The 25607-nt window shown below is 48.2% G+C and overlaps 1 protein-coding gene across 1 annotated transcript; it reads left to right on the top strand.

Moving 5' to 3' along the window:
• Positions 1-4609: 4609 nt before the first annotated feature.
• LRRC75B (leucine rich repeat containing 75B) lies at positions 4610-25607 on the top strand. The gene is made up of 4 exons (XM_005147783.3): positions 4610-4903; positions 9590-9718; positions 12903-13015; positions 23735-25607. The coding sequence occupies exons 1-4, from the start codon at positions 4646-4648 to the stop codon at positions 24255-24257; spliced, it is 1023 nt and encodes a 340-aa protein (XP_005147840.1). The 5' UTR covers positions 4610-4645; the 3' UTR covers positions 24258-25607.

Here is a 25607-nt window from a genome sequence, read left to right as displayed (position 1 = left end):
AAAGCCATTTTTAAGCCACATCACTGCACAGATGCATGCCTCAGACCCAGAACACCACCAAGGTGCCTCATGGGCTGTAAAGAGTGCCTCAGCTGCAAGAAGCAAAAGGCTTAAGACCTATTTAATATTGCATGGGCTATTGCTGCCATTTCTCTATGAAGTGCAGAGTCTCAGCAGTGCCTGTGTGCAGTTGCTACTGCCAGCACTGATGCTGTGTTCATCTTTTATCTCCCCACCTCCATGTACTCTGCAGAAGCATTAAGAGGATTTCTTCCCCAAAACTGCAGTGTCATCGACAGGTGGACCTTCTCCAGGCTTTGCTGCTTTGTTCAGTCAATAGTTTACAGCTACTTGGGCTATGAATCTTCCTACATACATTTCCCCTTGAACAGATCACAGCTAAATAGCAAGTGCATTTGCCCCCATATATAAGGGAATGAAACCTAGACTGTGGACTAGCTCTTTGCATAACTCTCCAGGGCAGTAGCTCCCTTCCCTGCAGGAGGCTTGGCTTTGAGGGATCTGCCAACAAGCTCAGAGCCATGAGAAATAACAAGTTGGGAGCTCCGACAAGCAGGCAAACAAAAGCTGAAACTGTGAAAGTGTGAGGCAGTCTGGCAGCACAGCCTCACCACTGCCTTAATCCTCTTTCCTTCTTAAGCACTACATTAATCAATTACATTTCCAACCCAGCAACAACAGTCAAAAATGTAACCTTCATCATATACAAGGCAAACATAATTAGGATTGTGATTCAAATCCAGCTTGAGCAGCATACAAATCGGAACAGCCTCAGCAAGCACGCAGGTGTGTGAATGAACCCAGTTCCTCCCAGGCAGAGGCAATGGGAGTTGTGGTCTCACTGGGAGCACCACAGCATATTTATTTCAAGGGAGAGGGCAGTGACAGAGCTCTGGCTGCAGCGATCCAGCTCTGCAGTGCTCTGCTGAGCACTCCCCAGACAGGGTGGTGGCATGTTATACAGTGCACACTCAAGGGAAGCCTCCAGTTGTGCCAGGGAGGGAGCCACAACCTGCCCTACCACAGCACATGAGCCCGAGCTCCCAGCCTAGCACTGCGTACACCACAGAGCCTACAGGGATGAGACAGTACAAAAAGGAGAGGCTTTAGCAAACTCTGACCATGGTTATCAGTGTGAATTCGTAAGGATTGAGCAGTAACTATCCCCTTCCCAGTCTACTGACAGGCAAAGTGAAACACAGGGGACTAAGCATGCTGCGCAATGGCAAGAGCAAGCCAAGAGCAGTCAATGAAAGCATCAGCCCAGGCCTCAAAAGCAATCAAAAAGGCAAAGCGAGTGCTAGGAGACAGAGCAAAACCACAAACCTCACAGCTATTCGGTAGCTCCAGGGTGCATCTGCATCCCCATGGCTGCTGTGCCAATTTGCTAGAGGCTACAGCAGGACTAGAGAAGGGGGAGGGAGCTGGTTAGGGGTGATCTAAGGTCTAAAAAAGGCTTCTGGATGAGAGCAAGATTCTTCAGCCTAGGAAACAGAAACTTGAGAGGTTTATCATTTGAGAGTAGCTTAGAGAAAATGAATAACGAATGACTGCCTGCTGCCTCCTGCAAAAACTACAAAGTATCAAAAGAAAACTATAAATGACAGATTCAGAACAAAGTAAATATTTCTTCACACAACACACAGCTAAACAGTGGAACTCATGGCCATAAGATGCTGTGGATGCCCCAGATTTGCTCAGGCTCAAAAAATGTTCAGGAAAAAACTGTGAAGGACTATGAAATGTAGAGAACCCCACCCCAGGAAATTTGCAGATTACAGAGGGTTGATGGAAAGGAGGGTATTCAGGAACAGAGTGACCTGCACCGCCCTGTTTTTATGCTCCTCACTAAGCATCCTCTATTAAGCACTGGTAATTCAGGATTCCAGGGGAAAGAGGCCTGCAGTCTGCTCCAATACAGTTACTATTCTGTTTCTGACACTGACTGAGCTATCCTTACTTGCCCAAAAGGCCAGGAGCTGGGAGTTTTCCTGTTACTAGAAACTGGGATGACAACAAGGATATGTGCTTACAGCACAGAACTGAGTGACTAGTGAGAGGATTTCTGTTTACCTCCCATTTTTCCCATTTCTCATTTTAAGAAAGACTTTTGGCAAAACTCTTTTGTCAGCCGTGCTGCAGCCAGCTAGTTGCAGTTGGCAGCACCATGTACAGCTGTGTTAAGGTTAGAATAAATTAATATTCTTCTGAGAAGTGCTAATATATCCACCGGGATGATGTGGGGCCACAGAACCCTAGCTTGTGGTGACTTAGGGACCCTGCAGTCCCCACTCTGTCCTGCCCAACAAGCTCGTGAGCTGATCTATTTCCCTGTAATGCAACCACAGCAAAGAGAAAATGGAAGATGGGAACACTCCTGTAGATTGGTATCTCCCAGGTATCCATCCTTGCCTACTGGCTCAGTCTCTCCTGGGGCTGCAAAGGACACTCTCTGACAGTCTACTCTTTCCAAGCAAACTCCTGCCTCCTCCCTATACATGCAGCAAACCTTGTTGACCATCTTAGCTAGAGAAATACACCCACTAGCTGTCATATGCCCTTCACACAGATAGGGCAGAACCATTTAGTCTACAAAGAGCTGCCATCCAGCCATTCTCCCTCAGTAAACCCAAGCACTGGTGTATTTCTCTTTAGCTCCTATTATTCATGCTATTGCAGTGTCTCCAGTTTTAAAACACACAAACCAGAGAGAGCTGAACTGCTCCTGCAAGTGTGTGTTTGTTAAGAGGATCTGATCTGTGGTGGGATATTTCAAAGTGGCACTCACTTGGAAGTAGAAGGTGTCCTGGTACCAGTGCCATCTTCTGAGGCACTTGGTTGCCTTGGTTCTCCCACTGCCTTGGAACAATGCACATGAGCTCATAATTGCCTACATGTAAACTGCGGATTACGTTTCCTTCTCCTGACTCTTGGAGATAAGGTATGAGACAATTCAGCCGTACAAAGCTGCTCAGCTATTAAACTGACCCTTTGATTACAAACCCTGCTATTGCTGCTTCTCCTTTCAGCAGCACTTGCAGAACAGAGCAGGCAGAAGCACAAATCCAAGGCAGCCTGTCTAGTTGCCTCCGCTGACACCTTTACCTGCCACTCCAGCCAGTTACTGTCCTTCCCTTTGCTCCCAGTGACACTCCTGCAGCCATAATGCTGCACCCAAAACAAGTAATTTTCTCTTGACCCAGCCTCTCTCAAAGCTCTCTGACCAGATCCTTAAATCCTTACTCAGCATCTACTCCCTCCAAATGGAATTAGCCTGAGTCAGGCTCAGTGATATCTCAGGATCTGTCAGGCTAATTTCTCTCTTGCAGGTTCTTAGACAGAGCAGGTCTGACCAAACATTGAGTAAAACACTAAGAAGGGCTGTCAGGATTTGGCCTGTCATGACTAGAGGCCAGGGTAAATGCTGTGACAAAACTGATGCATTGGCCAGGCTGCTGTAGAGTCCAGACCCATTTTGTCCCTGTCTCTTCAAGCCAGACTGAGGTCACCCATAGCGCATTCGAAAGAGGCTGGAATGATGCAGAACACACATGTCTCCAGCCCCATTCACAGCTGAGGAACGCTGAGAAAGAAAATGAACCTTGCTGGCTTTGTACAGCAAAAAGCCACAGCCACCCCCATTCCCCCAAAGCGAAGACCCAATGACCACAAGAACAGACTCTATTGCATATGCGTCAGATGATACTTGTCTAATGGATGCGCAAGGCAGTGAGAACCTCAGGTTGTTCCTATAGCTGTGTGCCATAATATTACAGTTATCACACACTCCTCCTCTGTGTGCAGAACTTATGGTCCATCATGGGCACCCGGGCTCAGTGTGGTGATAATCCTGAACAGAAGTGAGCCTATGGCTCCAGCTCCAGAGCAGGTCAGGCTGGGCCACCATGACTCAGTTGCCTGCAAAACCTCAGTGGTTTGAGGTGGAATTCAAGCATTGTATTTTACCATCCTGTCGCATGGCAGTGATTTTAAACTTGCTGTGCACTGCTGAAGGAGGAAGGAATGTGTAAGAAGAAAACACTTCTACCCACAGCAGGTAAGGAATAATGCCAGCATCATACTATCACTTGGAGACAACGGGTGGTGGGCAAAAGTCCTGCCACTTTCTAGATTATTAAAAACACCTCCTCTGGGTCCAACAGCAGATCAAGAGAAAACATAGCCCACAGAAGAAGTCCCAGACAGATGGCATGTTTTGAACCACTATTAATCTTGATAACCTTTTGCAGCGTTCAAAGAGTTTGGCTAGGGAAAAAACGCCAAAACGTCCCAAAATGCCTGGATGCAAGGGGCTCTCCCGGCAGCATCCTCTTCTCTCTCTGTCTTTTCCATCGAGCATCTCCCGGCACAGAAGGCACCTCAGGGAGAAGAGGCAGCGAGGGCTGCCCAGCCGCTGGGGAGGCGGGTGCTGGGGCTGGAACCCGAGCAAATAAAATACCCCTTGGGCGTTGCTCCTCCGGGAGCGTCGGGAACCACCAGCGGGGAGCACGGGGAGCCGGGGCGGAGCCGCCCAGACCCCCCGCCTCCCCCGGCGCCTCCCCCGGCCCACAACCCCATACCCGCCTGGCCCGAAGCACGACGGCATCGCGGTCGGAACGCGGCCATGGGCTCCCGCCTCAGCCGGCAGAGCAGCCTAGAAGATGAGAGCACCGAGGAGCCCTGCACCGGCAGGCTAGAGGGCGGTCGGGGCGACTTCCACCTCTCCTCCCTGCTCCTCCATCCGCAGAAGCTGCCCGGGGTGCTGCGGAAAGCCTCGCCGGCGCCCTACGTGCGGCGGGTAGGGTGGCTGCGGGAGATCCAGGCCACCATCCGGGAGCACAAGCGGGAGCACGCCGTGCACATCCTTAGGCTGCTTCGCAAGGTAAATGCTGAGAGCGATAAGGGACCCCGGCCGCCACCTCCGGGGCAGGGCGGGCAACAAAGGGCTGTGCGCGGCGCGGGCGGTGCCGGCCGGGCCGGGGTCTGCAGAGTGGGGCGGGGAGCCGGGCTTTACAAGCTCCCCTCCTCGGCAGTGTGGGGTTTGCAGCTCCCCTCTGCGGGGCGGGGCGGGCTCTTTGTGCTGCTTTTCTCCGCTCCTAGCCCCGGCGGTGCGGGAGCTGCCTCGCTAGGTGCCCGCCGCAGCAGGCAGAAGCGGCTGCGGGAGGCGACACCCACCCGGGCTCCCGGTCACCAGCCCGGCTCCATCTCCGGGCGGAGGGGCTGGAGGATTCGACTGCTCGCAGCAAAAGGGGGACCCAAGCCTCAGCCGTGCCCATCCACACCCCTCAATGCAAGTCGCCGAGTGCGCTCAGGATTGATGTCCCCCAGAGAAAAGCCAATGCCATCCCACTGCCACCACATCCCATTATGTCCATCCAGCCAGGCTGGCCAAGATCTGTTTTTTGGGAGAGCCCAAAATGGGTTTGGAGAGGAAGAGGATCTCTGTGGCAGTTTTCATTGAGAGGAGAGGTAAAGGGGTCAGTGTATCAGTGGAAGCTTTTTTCTGTCTGCTACTATTCAGGAACAGAAAAGCCAGTGTGCAGACAGTGTGGTGCCAAACTGCTGCTGAGGACAGAGCCCTGCTTGCTGGAACAGAGCCATCTACTCCATTGCTCAGTGCTACCATCACTTTTCAGGCAAACTCGGCTCCCTCAGCTGCAGGCAACTCTGCAGTCAGTAGCATAGGCGTTGAATCCTCCAATTTGGACATAAACCATCATCAGTTCTTAGCTTTCATCTTTGTTAGATAATGACCAACATAATCTTGGGAACATACTGAGTTTCTCACCATAGTGGCAAGTAATCTTTGGGCTACTCGGGGAGCATACTGGAGCAGGACTGACTTGCTGGGATGCTTGCAGCCATATTACCAGCTGCAGGGAGCTGCATTAGCAGCCCTCTCTGCTCTGAATGTCCTGGGCTTTGCAACACATCCAACAATGGTGGTCAGTGCCCCATGTTCCCAGCAAGCTGCACATTTAGAAGTAAGAACTTATAGGACCAAAACCTACATCTCTACTTTTCCTGTTCACTACCTTAGCATTCACATAAGGATTGCCACCAGCTCAACAAACACTGTTCTTGCCACACATGTAGACAGATAAACCCTCAGCAGAAAGCCTGTACCAGTGTGGCAGAAAAAGGTGGAGTAACATTTCAAAGACAGTTAGGAGGCACTATTACAAGAAGCTCCTGAAGAGAGAGGCAACCACTGCAAATGAATGCAGCAATGTAACATGAACAGACTTTTGTAGTGTATGCCCTAGGCCAGAACTACAGATTGCTATTTTCTATAGTGCTCAGCATCTCTCCTTGAGACTGAAGCACTGAAGTCTTCCACAGACCTTGGAGATCTCCAGAAGATCCAACTGTGAACAGTCAGAGTTTGAATGCTAGGTCACGGCCATCTGGCATGGAGGGTCATTTTTAAGCCCTCATTTCAGGACCAGTTAAACACTCAGCACATCTGCACTGAGAATCACCATGTCCTGAACATCAGATATTGTCCACTGCCTTTCCAGTTCCTCTTGTTTTTCCTGGTCCCCATCTCTGCCTGTCCATGTCAAAACAGTGACCCTCTGTTCATCTGCTCATGACAGAGCAGTGAGACATGCATCCTGTAGTCACAACACAGTGAGACAGGAATCCATCCAACACACCCCAAAGACTCTGGTTCGTTGTGTGCTCAGGTATTTAGAGAACAAGGCTACATCACTAATACATACCACAACCTTCAACAACTAAACATAACTGTAAGCCAGTTCGGGGTCATGTTATCAGAACCAGTCCTCTTCACATGTCCTGCATCAGCTTAGAGAGTACTACGATCAGCCTTTTTTCCCATTTACAAATTTACCTCATTCCCCAACTAAATTCAGCCCTTAGCTTGGTCCCCAGCATATCCTTCCTTACACAGAGTGGCTTACCTTGGCAGTAAGATGCTCTAAGGAGTCACGGATTAGTGTGTCCCAGGTAAGAGTCTGTTTGTAACCTATAAAAAGAAAGAGATACCTTGTTTACTGGACAGTGATATTTAACACCATAACTCATCACTGTGCCTTGGGCGGGATACAAACATCCCAGAGAAAGCAGAGCAATGGTGAGACCAGAATGACAGCCTCCTCAGGTGAGCAGACACCTGGCTGAGGCCAGACCAGAGGTCATGGGCTGCTGGTGTGTGCCTCCTGCTGCAGGCAGCCTGCTGCTCCCAGCAGAGAGAGACCTTGTCCAGCTCTGCAGCTGTACCCTGCAGGGTGTATTTGTATCTGCTAGTGGGTTTTGACCTGTGTCTGCAGACCCCAAAGGGCTGTGGACTGCTGTGGGGAAGGTGTAACAAAGTAAAGCAAGCCAGGCAGAAGCAGATCCACTAACATAGATGCAAGGTCCCACCATTTCAGAAGACTGCACTGAACCACAAATCACAGGTATACACTCAGGTACACTTGCTTTGTACAGGAACACTTGGACAACTCACTGCACATTACCTTACCAGTCTCAGAAATACCACTTGCAAAAGGCAGCAGAGATTTCTGCTGGTCTAAATGGACATCACTCAGCTGAAGCCAGGGGAGACAATGGATTTACACCAGTATAAAATCTGGTACAATCTGATCTCCCTGCACCCAGACAATGACCAAGTATAATTTTTAAGATAACAGCACTAAGCAAACTGATCTGGCAAGACTTACAATATTCTACTGCCTGCAGCCATCCTTTATGTGGTACAAAATTTTCCAAGAAACGATAGAGAAGGAGGGAGGGAGGAAATTAAGTAAAGTGAACCAGAAAATGTCCCTGGGCTAAGAATTTATGGACTATCAACATGCAGTGAATATTTACAGCTATATTACTTATAAAGCCCTTGCAGGCAGGATTTATAATGGGAATGCAGATTCATCTTAATAGTATAGCTCCAACTGGGGGAGTTTAATTACTGCTCTGACATCCACTGCTGCATGCCCAGCCATGCCATCCACTTGGCAGCTTTCTTCATCTGCGTATATTACACTTGGCGTAGGAGGCTCCATTTCCCTGAAGCCTTATGGTTAAGGGAGACATTGGCATGGTGCCTTGGTATGCTCCTGGCCCACATCCAGCTGTGTCTGGCTGTCTGTCTTTCGGGACTGATCCACTGCTTGGGTTCCTTGCTTGCTTATGGGTGTCATCTGTGTACACACAGTAATGGGGCTGTAAAGCTTTTGATTTATCATCCCTTTCTCCACTAGATCTGTAGCCAGGGTCTCTCTGGTATTGTGCTCTCTGCTCAATCCAGGCAGGAGAGAGTAGATACAACACTGTCTGTACTTGCTGCTTAGGGTTAAGATCCCACATCTCTGCTAGCTATGGCTCTGTCCCTGCTGCTGATGGATGTGTGTGCACCCAGCTGGTATTTTTTGTCTCTCTTCTTCTCTTTTTTTCCCTGAGCTCTCAGTGCACCTTTCACTGGTGGTGCACACATTCCGTGGAGCAGCGCGAACATATGGGGCACCCATTTGCTTATTCACTTCTCCTGGCAGCAGCATACAAAATGTGCATAGGACTTGTTTAATTCCTCAGCTGAGCCTTCCTTGTCAACTGACTCAAATTCAGTACTATCCCTATTAGGGAGCTCCTTTGTTCTACATTCCTAATCCTGGGTTATTCTTTTTCTGTCCTTGAGGTATTTTCAGTGTGTGTGGTCTCTCTTTACCAGATGCCCCTTTTTATTTTCACAGCCTTGTGGTACCTCCTGATTGGAAGTAACTGTGCCATATATTAGATCTTAGCTTTCCTCTTAGCAAGAAACAGCTTAGTTCTTTGCAGTATCACCCATCTGATGCCCCTCAGAGGCTTTTTTGTTCCCAAGGATGCTGAGATTTCTTCCAGCATGTCCAAAGGTGCCCCATGCTTGAAGTCCATGCAGGTTAGTTGCATGGACTACAGATATTCCCCCAGCTCATGCTGTGAAAGACAGGAAGAGGACTCCCCATGACTGTCATGGTAGAGCTACCTATAAATTTACCATTACATCCAAAAGGCAATACTGGCAGTGTTAGAACTTAGTGAGAAATTCAAAGGACAGCTAAGCTCATATTTATGGGCAGGACTTCTGCTCTGCCAGCCACAACCAGGGCATAGGGCAACATCTAAATACCTGAGAAAGGTCTGATTCTTCCTGGAAAGCTGAGATTGGAGAGGTAGGTTTAGAGCCAGCCTTCCTGCACAGCTTCTTCAGCAGATTCACACATACAGGCTGACAAAGCTGTGAGCTTCTCTGGAGCTAATTCTCCCTGGGCTCCAGCCAGCCTGGGAATGATATCACTCTAATCTTCCTATGGTAAGTGGAAACAAGGTGCTCACTCCATAGGCTGACTAGCTGAACTTAACACTCCATCTCATTCAACTCTTTGGCTGTCCACATTCCCCATCACAGTGATGCTGAATCAGACATAGCTGCTTCACCTTAGTTGGATAGTTTCCTGCATTGAACAACCAGCTGGCACCTCATCACATTTACTTTCTGGTTTCAAAACACCTCATGATTATAGCTTCAAGGAAGCCCATGTATCTGACTGACTTTTTCCTGTAGGACCTCGGACTGGAAGGAACATTTCTCAATGAAGTGCTCTACAAAAATGCAACTTTCCTCAACTTGGTGGATCCCATCTCTCATGATTTACTGATGAGCCTCGCTAGAGATCTGCAGTGTCCCAAAAAGGTGAACCCTTCCCCCTGCCCAACGAATACTTTGCAACATAGCACTGATGCAAAGAGAGCCCTAATACAGTGGTGGGTGATGGGTGGTGCTCTGCAGTCTTTCAGAACCAGCCAGTGTATGCCCTTGGAATGGTAGCATATAGATTACATATAGATGCAGCATAGATTGTGATATATGTTTCTGTAGAAATGAGTTAAAACTACCTCAGAACATGAATGCAACGGAAGGAGGGGATGGTTATGTGCACAGAAATCACTATTTTTGTGCCAGTAGTAAACTTGATGACAGGGTACAGGACAGATAAAAATGTATGGGGTAGATAGTGGTACCATATTGACTGGGACATGGCAGAGGTTCCAAGCAGCTAGCTTATCAGGGGGCTTATGGAGCTGCAGAGGGGAACAGAGATCTCTGTGCACCTATGCCTAGACTGGTACCTCTTCAGGAGAAGAGCAATCTCTCTCTTGGCAGGCCCTTTGCTATATGTAACTGCCCTCGCCCAGCATTACATCCCTGCTATAACCTTCCAGATCCCTAAGAGCAGTGCTGTAGGAATACATTACAACTCAGGGTCCAAGAAGCTAACGTCTTAGTGCACAGTATCCCTGCACTGCTTCGGCAAGTTGCTTCAGAGACTGAGGAGAACAGAGGCAGGGCTGGGTGTAGACAAACATCACAGATACACAGTCTCACTGCAATACCAGTATCTTTTTGTAAACCAGTAACTTTTGTTACTCTTTGCCACCACAAACACTTGGATTTGCAATACACCCATTTACTCATCAGGCTTGGCAAGTGTCATGTTTGCTTTATAAGGAGAGCAATAGAGTGAATTTCTTTATTCAAAGATAGATATTACTTACACAAAGCTCAGAGCAAACACCAGGGCCCTAGGGAATACATTGGATGCTTGCTGTAGATTACTGGCATTTCTAACCTTGTTCTGTCATCTCCTGAGGCTCTCGTAACAATTAACCTGTCAGCTGTCAATAGACAAAGTACATTTAGACAAAGTTCAATTCTCGTAACGGGGCTGCAATGCAGCCTGAATATCTTTTAATGTGTAGTTTTAGTACAAATTTTATAAGCATCTAAAAAGGAAGGTGGTAGGTTCCAGAAGCACCTCTTAACCCTACTTCACTTGACCTCACCTCCAGCTGTTGTACCAGACCATCTCCAACCTCACACTGCACAGAGCCCTTCAGGGGAGGCAGCGTGAGGGGACATGACCTTACACAGGTACCTAGCAAATAACAACACTATAGTTCTTACCTCCCTGCATATACTTCTCCTCCTCTATTTTCCATATATTATGTGACACATGTACCATTATATAGATAAGATTTTCCCCAATCTTAAGGAAAATGTTGAGTACCTGAGCTGACCCTCAAAACCAACAGGAGGGCTGGAGACACTCAGTAACTACCCTACAGCACCAGCACAAACACCAGCAGTCCACGTCCCCTCTCTGACCCTGGCTGAGCATCTGGTGGGTGTAAATGCATTACAGGCAAGCAGGCTGAGTGCAATTCCCAGTCTGTCAGTGGAAATTAAATCAATGAGGACATGAGAAAGAACAGGAGGGTAATTCTCAGTTGTGAGCCAACAAATGCTTGCAGAGCATTGTGCCAGCTCCTGCGCTGAAGCCTGCAGTGCACGTGCGCCCACTTGGAAAGGTTTGCTGTTTTGGTGACAGCAGGGTGGCACTTGGAGCCTTGCCAGCATTGTAGTAGCCTAAGACAAGGCACCTAAACCAAGGGCATGGGCCAGTCCTTGTGGGGTTCCTAGGGGACCTGTGACAGGGATGAGGGAGTGCTCAGCTGAGCACTTAGGCTGGGATCCCTCTCCACTTGGCACAACACAACAGCCCCATGCTGGCAGCACATCCCTGGAGAGCTGAGTTGATTCAGTGACTGCTGAGGAAAGCCACAGTGCAGCTGCTGGCCCACAGCACTGTAACCACTTGCCATAAAGAACGAATTAGCATATTCCCCTACAGTTTTACTATGTGTTTACCTACCAAATCCCTAAATGCACATGTTGCACAACAGCTGGAGGACTGAGGAATGAGAATGCAGGCATCTGCCAGCATTTGGAAAATATGATAAAGAGGACAGAAATCCCAGCCTTCAGCAGCTGCCATTTGCCATTCTGCTTCACCAGAGTAAGAGAGGTGCTGTTCAAAGTCATGGCAACAGAGAATACATGCAAAAATAAACTCAGGAAGGTATCAGCCCTCTTGGTGCCATCTTTTTCTGATTAGTTACTACTGCAGGGGCTGGAGGAAACTGCTGGCATTACGAAGTGCTTAAACCTCCAGGAGCAGAATGGACACAAGGATGTAAGATGGAATATGCGGTACTCACTGATTCCTTGTCCTGCTATCTCTCAGCTGGAACATGGGAGGGAACAAAGTCAAGGTGCTACTGCAGGCAGAGCAGGGATATCCCAGGGCACATCTCTCCCAGCAAGCAACACCTCAGGAACAGGGCAAAGTGCCGATTGCTAAACTTTCCATATCAGGATAACAGATAAGTCAGTCCAAAGACAGTTTGTAGTGAGAGTTTGGGAAGCATGGCAACAAGGGTCATTAAGAGAAATTTAGCAGAGTCCTATACCACATTGTTGGCAGCTCGTCTGCAGAGCTGGGGACGAGTGCTGCTGAGGATACAGCAGTGAGGAGCTGAGACACCTGTGCTGTCCCTGCACTAGGCTTTAAACAACAGTGCAGGTCTTCTGAAGAAAAGGGTGTAGGGGGTCCCCACGCAGAGCCCCTCATGCTGTCAGCCACCTCTGCCCTCCTGGGTGTTGCGTGGCCTAGAGCCAGACTCCCTGCCACAGCTCTAGAAAATAACCCCTTTTCTGAGCTTCACTTGCTCCTGGGTAGGCTGTCAAAGTGTAGCCCCACTTTGGACAAGAACATATTTGGATGGGCTGGGGTCCTTGCTGGCAGTGCACAGCTCTTGCTGTTCCTCCTTCACCTCAGGAAGAGTTGGCATGTAGCAGAGGCACCTCAGGCCTTCTCACCACTCTTCTTTCATCTTCTCTTTCTCTTAATCTCCTCCCTTACATACATGCACCTGCTCCACTACAACCTCTGCTCCTTTCCCATCTTCCTGTTTTCCCCCTTGCCTCCTCCTCTGCTGTGGTACACACAGAGTCTAAGCTGTCCCTTTGCTTTCAGGAATATGACCCCTGGAAATCCTCAGACAGGATCTGCAGGCAGCTGATTTACCACCTAACCCCCCACTCAAAATGGCACCGGCACGGCGTGCCCCGGAGGAAGTCCCAAGTATGGTAAGCAGCATGGCAGGGATACCATGGATGGGCATGGAGGGGGATCTACCAGGAGAAACTGCTGAAGCCCAGCACCATCCTAGTCTGCCACTGGGATGCCACTGGCCTTCTCAGAGAAAGGTAGGACTGAAAACCTGCATGGCAGCCACTGCTCAGTTTCTTAGAAAGCCTGAGGCAAGCAGCACAGGGTCAGAGCCAACACCTCTCCCCCTGGCCTGGCTTGCTATTTACTCCTTTATATATAGTCTTACAGTTCCTCAACCTCTCCCAAGTGCATCAAAATCAATCCCGTTGATTGCAAAGTGCAGACAACTCTCCTGGCAGGGCTTGCAGGGTGTTTGGCCCCAGCTCTGCATCCCACTTTGTCCTTGTTTATTCCAGTAAAATTTCCCAGCCTGCAGGGAAGATCTCCCATTAAAAGGCACCACCACAAGCTGATCACCCCACTCAGCAGGAACCACTGTGGGGTGGCTGGCAGAGAGGTGACCATCTTTACTTACCTCCCATTTCTTTGCCATGACTAGAAGGATCTGAGATGGTGTAGAACCTAAAGTACAGGGAACCCAACTCAAAGTACAATGGCCACTGACAGCTACTGGATGGCAGCTGCTTTCCACTACTACAAACATATCAGACACCCACACTTCTCTCCTTGCAAGTTGGATTTTTCTAACCAGATAAAGAGCAATCCCTACTTCTTTTAAATCCACCCCTTCTCTCCTAATTTTCTTCAAGCAAAGCCTGCTCCTGTGACACAGATCACCACTGCTGAAGAAAAGACAGACAAATTACTAAGAAAAGAGCTCATGTCAGTCCCATTAGGTTCTCAGGAATAAATGCAGGATTGGATAAAAAGAAGTGCAAAATTGGCAGCACTCTGAGAATGGCCTTGGGCTTTTCTGAGACTATCAGTCTTTGATGTGTGTACCAGCAACTTCAAATCCCCCATGGAAGCCATTTCCATCATACCTTTCATTCTGACTCAGAGACAGCTCCCCAGTGCATCTTAAGGAATAAAATCCCTAATATTATGATTTCCAGGCTATCTGCCTTTCATACCTGTAGCCCCATTTTACCACTGTGAGTTTCAATGCTCTCAGTCCCAGCACTCCACAGGGCAGGACTGTTCATGCTGGTTTGCAGGTGGGAACCACAGCGCAGAACAAGACCGAGGGAACAGAGATGAGTGAGTCCTTTTCCAGATCCACTCAGTTAGATGACATTTTCCCTATGGGATCCTGCAGAGCAGTAGAGATGCAGGATATAGACAGTAAATCAGACCTCAACCCCATCCCTGTCCAAGACAGGGAGACTTAAAGATAAGCGTTGAAAATACATAGAACTCTGTAGAGGGTGGCTGTCTCAATTCCGTGCTGAAACTCAGACCCATTCTGTTTTTCGAAGTCAAAAGTCCCTCCCTGCTGCTCCTAACTCAGCCCTCTGCCTCTGTACTCCTGTTTGCAGAACAAACCTCTCTTCCAGTTGGACTCCAGATGGAGAGTTCCACTGGAGATGTTCCCTGATTGTACAGTCCAGGGAGAGCAGAGGACTGCCTGCTGCAAACTCATCACATAGTAACACCACAGAGAGGAGGTCTGTGGCCAGAGAAAGAGCTCTGGGCCCCTTGAGCCCAAATCCCACACAGAGGGGTCAAGCCAAAAGGTACAGGGCATTGGCCAGAAACAGAGCATCTGTGAGCATAAGCAGAGAGAGGGCAGCAAGACAATATGCAATGGAGGGAAATACATGTCTAAAATGTGCAGCCCTGCCTGGCAGTCAGGCCCAGCTGCACAGTATTACATAAAGCACAAAATAATTGTGATTAAATATTAAAGAGCAGAGCTTTACTTTTAATACAGGAGAGGAACTGGCTTGCAGCAAAAGTTCCTGCAGAGCTGATACCCAAGGCTGCTGCAAGAAAATGGATGTTGTCAGTAGCAGGAAGGCAATAAATAGTTGCTTCATTTGGAGATGCAAGCACCTGGTTTTGTCCAGATGGGCTGTTTTAACCTGATCCAAATACTCTGCTTCCATCTACCTACTAGTGGGAATATTTTACTACAGTGTCTGTCTCTGAAGTCCATGCCCTTGGCTTGCACCCTTCCTACCATCAAGGTCCTGTAAAAAGTATGGGTATAGCAATAATACTTTGAAGGCATTTCTAAAATCTAGTGGGCATTTGTGACAACAGGGAGGAGTCAGTGCGTGGAGACCACACTGAGGAACTGAAGTAATTTTCCTCTTGCTCTTGTGGTCCCCTGGGCTTTGGCTTCTAGCTTTCACTGAGCTGATGGAGGACTCCCTTGTTCTCTTCTGAAATGTGATTTCTGCTTTCTGGCAGCATGTTAGATGGGCCCAGGAGATAATTAATAAGAAAGCTTCCAGCATTTTCCAGGTTCTAATTACGTTTGGGCTCCTATGGAGATGTGGTATGGGAGATGAAAAGGACATGCAATACTGGAACCAGATCACACATCAGGTTTTCGTCCCCACTGCCAAACAGCAAACCTGCAGGTCAGAAGCAAACTAACTATAGTTACATCCCCATGTCTTCTCAGTGGGACCCAAAGCATCCAGCAAGTGAAAACCTGAGCCACACATGTACTAATAAAGCAGAAACAATAAGGTACATCAGCTTGTTATGATATACAGGCCAGAAGCAGAGTCCATACAGACACATAAAAGGAGAAAGCTTATTGCAGCACAGTGAACTTTGCAACACTAGAAGAGATTCAGCCCAGGCTGTGTCTGTTTTCTCTGCCTGATTAAACTGTCAAAGGTGATGCTGGGAGGCAGTCTGCTCCCTATATCTGTGCCTCTGGGTTCTTGGCAGTAGCTGTCTGCCTTGTACAGTGAAGGTTAGAAGTGTCCCAGCTGTGCAGTCACCCGAAGAGACTATTTCAGCTGCCCAGATGATACTCGGAAAGCTTGCCATACTGAAAGCAAGGGCTTAATTCTCCTTTGCTGCAAAATCCTGTCTCAGGTCTGCAGCTTCCAGCCAACAGCCACATCTCACTTGCAGCTGACCTTATTGAGTTGGCTGCCTAACCAAATAGAGAAGGTGCGATCTCGGGATATTTAAAATTAAAACCAGAGAAACTGGAGGATAAGATTTCACAGAAGAGACCAGCACGAATTTGCTGCACAGTTTTCAGTCACTTACATCCTCCTGGGAATTCAGTTTTAGCACCATTTTACAGTTGTATAGATCACTCTCACTTATTGAGCAGAATTCATCCTAGAGTGTTGTATAACTCCAGCTTCTTCCTTATTAAATGGGCATTTATAGTGTATGAGTAATGGATGAAGAAATGCTGCTCTACACACACAAGCTTTCTAGGCTACCAGCACCACTTCTGGGGAATCTTGACAGATGCAGGATTTTTTTATATTATTAATTCTTTTTTTCAAAAGTTGAGATCTTTCTGCAAAGCTGAATTAAGGAAAACTGTATGTGCTTGTTCAAGTGCCATCATCTGCCTCCAGAATAGGGTTAGACCCAGAGGGTGTATTACTTTCTGAGGGCAAGATACACTGGACTGCAATTCAGAGTGGAGAGGGAGAAGGTATCAAGTGAAGACAGTCTTTGCTTGGAGAGCTGGATCACAGCCTAGCACTACAACCAAGCTGTGGATTACAACTGAGCTGCCTTGGCAAAAATCTTGTCAGGGAACCTTAATGAATCTTCCACTTGCCTCATCCCCAGAGCTGGCTACTTCAGTGTAACTATTTCCTTCCTGCAAGGATCAAACCTGGATATACAGTAAACACAAGATGATCTTTACAATCAGGATATTCCTGGCACAAGAAATACCAACAGATTTTCCACACAGTGACTGGTTCTGCAAAAGCAAAGGCAGTTGTGTGTATGGAGTTAGTAACTCCCAAACGGCATGCATCTGGGCTTTCTGTTTTACAAGTCTCACTACAATTTTACTTTGCTCATCTGAGTGATTTTCACCTTGGCTAATCCAAACCTGGGTGGAGAATTGAGTATCCCTTCTGGACTCAATGCTCCATTTCTCAATTATTAATGCACACTGTGCAGACATTGTGGCATTAGATGTACTTTTAAAATGCAATGAAAACACTTATGTCTATAAGACTGCAAGGAAAAAGCTTTAAATGGCTTTGAATCTTTTTTTCTTGAAAACATCACTCAGGGCTGTGGATAACAGCTCTGGCAGATTAAATCCCAGCCTTTACATGGCATGAGATGAATATTAACTACAGCTTTATGTCACCCTTATGCAACAGGGTAAACAGGCCCCATCATTCCTGCTTTAAGAGATAGAAAGCCAAGTTAGAGAATACCAGTCAGTAAACTAAAACCACATGGTAATAGTCATATGGGAGTATGGGAACTACCCCACACAGTGTTTTCAAGAAACTGCTGCTCACAGAGATTTTATCTGGACAGAGATGAGCTGGTGAATAAGTTATGTAAAGGCAGGAACTGTCCCCTCATCTTACAGTGCAGAATCCCAAACTATATGCGTGACCAGGGTCCCCACCAGCATTGACAGGCAGCTACATCTGCAGAGGCTGTTGGAGATGGTAGAAAGTGTCATGCAGCAGCTTGACACTGCCCCTGTCACAGATCAGAGGAGAAAGTCCAAGGCTGACAAGCAGAAGCTGCAGGACACTCTGATAGAAAGAGAGACAATGAGCGAAGCAATGGAGGCTGAGGGACAGATGGCAGTAAAAAGGAATCAGCAGAGACCTTGTGCCTTCATGACTCTTACACGGTTGAAGATCTGACAAAGACAGGCCAATATAGGACATTTACAGTGAAGAGGCAGCATTATTTGCTGCACTGCTAGGATAGACCTAAATAAAGAAGAGAAACAACCAGAGGTCTTGGATGGATCACATGGCAGCAGGAGGGAGGCCAAGGGTTCACAGCTCTCTTGAACAGCTCTCTCTTCAAGGACAGAGTGAAGATGACAGCAGAGCAAGGAGGAAGAGAGGTGTTCAGCTATACCAACACCTACAGGTACCCATGTCCCACCCCAACTGCAGAGGGAGGGTGGTAGGAGAAAGCTGCCTTTGCACTCCCTGCTCTCCACAGCTGATCAAAAGAGCTTGGGGGCAAGGATGGAGATGTGATTGAGGGATGTCTCATGGAAGTCCTTTCTCATTAAATGCTCATGGAAGCGGCCTATATGCGCACTGCCTCCACCTTCATGGAGGTGCTGGGCCCAGCCTCACCAGCTCAGGCTGGTTTAGTCTAGGTCAATGCTTTTGAGACTTCACTTTCCTTTTGCATGGAAGCAGCTAAACCCAACCATGCACAGCAGCACCCTGTGCCACAGAGAAGCAAAGCAATCGGATTGTGCTAAGTAGGTGATTAAAAAGCCCGGAGTCCATCCCCTAAATCACTGCTCAAAGCAGAGAAGCCATCCAGACATGTCTGTCACTAGGTTCTATGCAAGGAATTGCAGCCAAGCCATACCAGACTCGTGGCTAATTAGCCACTGCTGGCAGTGTCTGTCAATGGAGATGCTCAGTGATGGCAGTCTCTGGCAACAGAAAATTTTACATTTGGAGGCAAATCAAAAATAGGAGGAAGAGAGGGCTGATAATTCCCCAGACAGGCAAGGAATTCTGGACATCCCTCATTACTGAAATCCAGTCTGACTCAACATTTCCTCCTAGCATCCCTCCACAGCATGGAGACAAGAAAATGAGGCTGGGACTCCACAAATCTGAACATCCTTGGCCTGAACAAGGTCTTCCAAATCCCACAAAGCCAAAAAGAGGTAGCAGCCACTACAGTGCTTGGCAAATCCCGTCAGAGCAATGGTCAGGAGCTGTTACACCCCTTCCCTGTAGCCACCAAAGAATTTAGCTGATGAGCAAGCCATTGAAGGGATTCAGTGCTAATAAATACGAGTGCTGAGTCCTCAGCTTCATGGACTCAAAGAAGGACTTGGAAGAGGGCCTAAAGGTTAAGACCCTTAGGATAGGTCCTGGAAACAAACGACTAGCAACTAATTTCAGGTCTCCTCATTATTTCATCTCAAGACAGCTCTAAATTTGCTTATTTTAGCTGAGTTACCAGGAAAAAGGAACAATGACTGATCCTTATGTGGAGAGAAGAAAATTTTTACCCCAGAAAAAAGCCAATGGAGGCACAAGATTGTTTCATCGCTTTCCTGGCCCATGTTTCCAACTGAAAGAGAGCAAACTTTATTCTGACATGTGCAAGTCCCTCAGAACCCTTGCTCTCTGGGCTGATCCTGGGTGGATCTTACATGGCCAGGCTCATGGTGCAGCCTGGGGACTGCTGAAGGGTAGACTTGGCACCTAGGGAAGGATGAAAGGAAGGCTGCCTGCCTGTCAGTTGGAGAAAGATCAGACCCCAAGGAGGGAGTTGGGAACAACACAAGAAAAAACTTGTTTCACAAGAGAAACAAGAAGATGTACCAAGAAGAGCTCTCATCCCTCAGCAGTGCTGGACCAGGCTTGCAAGCAGGAGGTTGGGCAGGCACTGTTCCTCACTGGATGCTTCATCAAGCTGCAGGCAGGCAGGAGAGGGCAGGTTGCTGATTATCCTTGCTTAAAGTTTCACAGGATTTCTCATCTGCAGCCATTTCTCCAGAATCTGAAGGAGTAGGGGGTTTGTTTCCTCTCTGAGCTTGCTACAGATAATACAACACAGTCTGCTTCCCTGCAGCCAGGGCCCTGATCCTTGTTAGATGCAAATCCCCACAATTATAAATCTGCACACAGCACCAGCTGCAGTAGCATTAAGTTGCTGGCATCCAGCCTCCAGTGCTTTGCAGTCCTCTGTCCACACACCCCATAGGCATCAAGACCCATGTCCTAAGCAGCTACCTTGTCCCACACAGAGGAAAAAAGCTCCTGCAGCTGAAGCAGTCTTTAAGCCTGCTTCACAGGCAGAAGTTAAGGGAAATAGATTATCCATTTCCCTAGAAGTAAACCTGGCATTTTCCCAGCTACTGCAGAAGTGTCTGAGCCTGGTGTGCTGTGTATTGTGCACCCTCCCCTCCTTCCTTCTCCCCTGAGAAACAGAGCTCCAAGAAAATACTAAGTGACAGATAATTCAGAGTAAAGCATCTACCCACTTCTCCCTGTCCCTTTTCTGACAGTAGATATATTTACCTTAAAGCGATAGAGGAGAACAAGTGGGCAGCTATTCTGTGCCCTGCCCTAGAGATAGTATTTAGCTGCACCTCTTGGAGCTGCACATAACCACCAAGGAGGTGAGAAGAGCTAGCATGCATGGGGCATCAGATCTCATGCTTCAGCACTTACCAGACAGCTGAGGGCCTGGCTGCAGGATTAGGGGCTATGTCCACCAGGACGAGGCTTCTACAGACACATCCCTACAAGAGGCATTTTTACAGGCAAGAGAATAACTTAAACACAGAAGGAGCCCACAGTGCTGAGACAGGAGGCCCAGAGTCACCCTGGCAGGTACAGCAATGAGGGCAAAAGGAAGCAGCAAAAGCACAGGAAAGGAAAGCAAAACGAGCCAGCAAAGGAGGGAGGGCGGGCTCTGGCACAGGACAGGAGGGTTTAAGCACATTCAGCCAGGAACAGTCCAGTCTGGAGAATCAATTATGGGAAGATAATTTGCCTGCTTGATTTAAGCCTCCTTGGGGTATTGGCTTGTTGCAGCAGAAAGCAGCAAGAGGTACCTGCTCTGGTCAGAGCACGATACATGACTTATTACTGCAGTGTCTGCATAGCAGCCAACAGGAGGGGAGGCTTAATAGACAGAGAGACAAGCACATTGCTTTTGTCCTTCTGACATTTCCCCTCACGTATCACTGTCTGCATTCAGAGCCAAGTCTCTCGAAATGGGACCCCAAGAGCCATTCAAACTTGCCCCCTGTTAAGAAAGCTACTGCAGCACATGCAGCAGGAAAACCGGCACCTGAATGCTGAGGCCCGGCAGAGGGAGCGGTGCTGGCTCAGACATGCCCTCCAGTGGTCCCCACTCCAGCCTGGTTCCCATCCCCATACCAAAATGGGAGCACTAAGGCTTCTTCCTTGCAGCTTTGCAATAGGAAGGTTAGATGAGGCTTTGCACAGACTCAGACAAGGCTTGGGGCTGGAGGTGCCCTATGTTTATGTCTCCTTTGTGTGCTCCCCTCACCCAGGATCTGCCATTGGTTGACAGCACAGAGGAAGAGAAATTTCAGGAGCCATAGGCTGTGTTTGCACAAAACAGGCACTGAAATCATTGCAGGCTTGCCTCTATGCTTGTTATCCTGTATCCCCCCCCAGACCTCCAACAGAGTCTTACTCTACAGGCAAGAGAAGGCTTCCATCTCAACCTTCTGCATGAGCCCCTGCTGGATAGAGGGGACTATTTTCCCTATGCAGTCAGGCTTACATCAAGATTCATTTCTCCCTGCTTAATCTCACCAGCATGAATGCACATCTCCACTGTGCATTTGATGTTTACTTTTGCTAGAAGTACTCCACATCAAACAAACACCCAGATAAAACACCTAGAACAGCTAAAGGGAAAACATTGTTCCAGGGGAGACTGAAGACTTCCAGTTCTGAGGCCAGTCCCTGACTGAACTTATACAGTTTGAATCCTCTTTTGTGGTAGATTGTGCCACACCACCGCTAGTCCCTGGTGACAAACTGTACCAAAAAGCGCACATTTATTTACCAGGAGAGTTGACAAAATACAGCTCCAAGGCATCCTAGGCTGATATCAAGCATCCCTTGATTTAGCAGGAATAGGGAGGCTAGTCTAGTGCCTTTCAGACTGCAGTATGCACAGTTCACAACTCCTGCAACTAAGAGAACTGCACTGCTGCAACAAACAATGATCTTCACAATCCTGTTTCTGGGGCTCTGATACTGGAGAGATATCAAATACCATCTTCAAATGAAGGCCCTTTGGAGAACTAATTTATGTGATTTCAGATTAATATTTCACCAGTATATCCGTCTCTGCTGTACAGTACAGACAAGCACTGCTCCCCTTGCCCCTCCTGTGATTCACTGAGGAGTAGTCTGGGTTATGTAAAGTGTAAACATTTAGTAAGTACTGCATAAGGCTCTTTTAATCCTTTAGGCCTGAATGTAAGTTATTTCATATTGTTATTAACTCTCTATGATTAAAGCTCATTAACTCAAATACAAGTTTGCAGATACAGTCTGAGCCTTGCACAGTGAATTCCTATGAGAAGCATAAGGACATACAGCAGCAGCTCGAACAAAGTGCTGCTGAACCCAGGATAGGTATTTTTGGGCTTGAGAATTGATAGGCCAGGCCATGAGGTCTTTCACCTCACACTCCTACAAGGAAGCACAGCTACAGGTTTGCACTGTTGAATGTGTCCACAAAGGGCTGTTGCCTGCACTGATGCACATTTATTCCACTTGCGTGACATGCTCATAGGGGATTATTAAGGACTCAGATTTGCAGGATGCCATAAACTGCATGTGTAAAGCAAAGCTATAGAAGCATTGTCACATCCTCTCACAGCTACAGAAGGGCCTGGCAAACCTAGGGCTTGTAGAGACATTCTCACCTGCCACAGGAGCTCCTGCGGTGCTGCAGCCTCCTCCAAGGAAATTGCATGTCCCCGTGTACTCATTGCTTTCAGGGACTGGCTGTGCCACACGTGTGCAGGACACTACGGAGAGCCAGATAGGAAGAGTGGGGACCTTCAAATTGGTGGTTAATTCTTAACCCACCCTGATCCTCCCAAGCTCAACAAGGCACTTACAGACCCCACTGAGCACATGATTAGTGACACTGGTTTGTGGGGGGTTCTACTAAGGCTCCCATAACCTTAAAGCTAGATGTGCCTGAAAGGACAGCAAAACTAGTATCATTTACACCAAGACATTAGGTTCTCCTGCAGTGCATCCCCACCAGGTCCTATGGCCCCACAGCTTCCACTTCCCACAGTCCATCATAAAACTCCACATCCCACTCCCTTGCATACATAGCCCCATAGCACACCTTTGCCTGGTGCACATCTTACCCACCTCATCCTCACTCCACTTGCCAGGCAGACAACAAAAGAAATGGCTAAACCCCTCTCTCTAGTTTTAGCACCCCTATGTCCTCACAGCTGCAGCAGATCCCAGATGATTTGCTGACCACAGAGACCCACTGGTGCTGCTTAATGACTAAGTGCTGTTTAGGAAGGCTTTTAAAGGGACATACAGTAAATCCACTCCTGGAGTACAGTTTGCCTATAGATTGTTTTCCTGATAAAATATTTATTTCTCAGCCTTTTAACACTGCTGTCCTCTACAGTAGCCCTTCAGCACAGTGTTTGCCACAGACTTTGGCATTCACCTGGAGAGGTGGTGCACAAACAGCCCACACACAGTGCAAACCAGTGCACCTCGAAAGTTTGCTTGCCTTGGTTATTTCTGCTTTCTATGCATGAGCGTCTGTACATGCGCATACATGCCCATTGAAATGCACTAGTGGGAGACTCTTTAGCATCCTGCATTCAGCCAGTTCTGACAAAGTTTATGTGTAAGTGCTGAGAATATACAGGAAAGCCCCAGGACACAGTCTGCCCTGAGGCATGGTACAAACCTTGTACCTGTTTCTCCAATGAACTCCATTAACCCTTTGCTTAACTTTCTAGCCCATGTTCTTAATGAGTTCCCCCCGTCCCAAGTGCTCACTCCCTTGGGTGAGAGATGGATGAGAGTGTTCTCCTTAATGATCTCTCTGTCTCTCCCCCTTTCCACCATTAGCCTGAAGACCAGCCTACAGAAGAAAGTGAGCCAGGACTCCATGGATTTGTCAGGGATCCCCCTGACCATGCGGGATGTCCACCGCATGGCCTACTACCTGCAGAACAACGGGGACCACCTCACCTCTGTGGACCTGAGCTTCACCGAGCTGAATGATGACATGGTGCGCTTGCTGCTGCCCTTCCTCTGGGCACTACCCAAGCTCACTCATCTTTCCCTCAATGGCAACCGACTGACCCGAGCGACCATGAAGGAGCTGACTGATACCATGAAGGACATGAACAAATTTCCTTGCCTAGCCTGGGTTGACCTTGGCAACAACGTGGACGTCTCATCCATGCCGCAGCCATTGCTTGTGGGCCTGCGCAAACGCCTCAGCCAGCAAACCACACTGCCTACCATCTACGAAGCGCTTGACTGCGACTCTGAGATCTCCAGCGGGCATGAGGGCAGCCAGCCAGAGGATGAAGCAGCCGGAAGCACCATGCCACGTGGTTTTTCTCAGCAGGGCTGTGAGAGGTGACTGGACAACAGGCCAGCACTGGCACGCTGAAGCTGCCCCAAGAAGTCTTGAGTACAAATACCAAGCAGAGGGCCAGCTTTACCGACTTCTTTTGGCTCTTTCCTCTCGCCTTCCCTGACATGTCCCCACCACCTGCTGTGAGACAAAAGCCTGTCATCCCCCCACAACATCCTCCACTCCCTCCCCTCACTGCAAAACCCACTGCCCATGTTCCAGAGAGGAAACAACGACTTACAGTGAACCTGGTGCCCAGGCAGGGTCTCACTGGAAGACAGGAAAAGAGCTGTCGGAGTCAAGAATATCCTCCAGCAGCCATTGGGTTGAGGGATACAGATGGGGAGAACCTAAAACAGAAACAGGCTTGTAGTTTACTTCCTTTCTTCCTTTTCCTATGCACCTTGGAAACCTTGGGACCTGCAGCCTTGAGTGTGAAAGGCGGTAGCCCAAGAGCTTAGCTGCTGTGGAGCTTAGGTGAAGAGCTGAGAGGCTAGAGCTAGAGCCCGGCAGTGTGTCTCCCTCTTGTGTCTGGCTCCTTTTGTTTTGTTTTTTTCCTATTGTGTGTTTTGTATTAACCTCTGAACAAAGGGACTTGGTCAGAGACCATTGGATTGCATAGGCTGGGGCGGACACATGGCTTGGAATTGCAGCATCAGGATATTTGCTGTGTGACCGGGGTGAAAGGGAGGGGAAGGAGGTATGTGTTGGTGGGAGCATGGGGGATGGGATGAGTTGGGATGGGATGGGAGGAAGAGGGAGGACAGGGAGTGGGAGCAGTCTCATGGATTAGGAGGACTGTTTTTGAAACCTGTGTTTTTGTACTAAAATTACAAGTTCCAAGTGAAATGGAGGAAAAGCAGACAGCTAAGTGCATAACTGTGGCACCAGAGGAGCAAGCAGTGAATATGCCAGAGGTGGGCACTTCTCAAACAAATGCCTAAAGCTTTGGCTCCTCGTGGCATATTGCATACCTCAAACACGATGTGAGCAGCTGCATCACCATTTCCAATGCTGTCCAAACCCTAAACCACCGATGCAATATTTCCAATGTTTTCCACGCTGCTCATGCTCTATGTAAACATAATAAACAGTTCTCTTGGACATGAGCGTGAAGCACTACAGAGTCTGAGTATTCGGGTTGTTCACAGCAGCCTAGACTGCAAGAATACAGACCAGCAGTCCTCATACAGTGCTGAGCGCTGTGGGAGAGGAGCAGCAAGTGCCATTCACATTGGTAAGAGTGGTTCATCCCTCTAATGAAAGTGAAATGTCGCTATTAGTTTGTGGTAAGCTGCCACCCTTAAGTGTTGCAAGGTGCTGATACAAATAAATTGATCACACTTCAGCTGGTAA

The sequence above is a fragment of the Melopsittacus undulatus genome, chromosome 12 (assembly GCF_012275295.1).
Source record: "Melopsittacus undulatus isolate bMelUnd1 chromosome 12, bMelUnd1.mat.Z, whole genome shotgun sequence".
Taxonomy (NCBI): domain Eukaryota; kingdom Metazoa; phylum Chordata; class Aves; order Psittaciformes; family Psittaculidae; genus Melopsittacus; species Melopsittacus undulatus.
The sequence above is the reverse complement of the archived record's forward strand: the minus strand, read 5'-3'. Positions and strand labels throughout refer to the sequence as shown.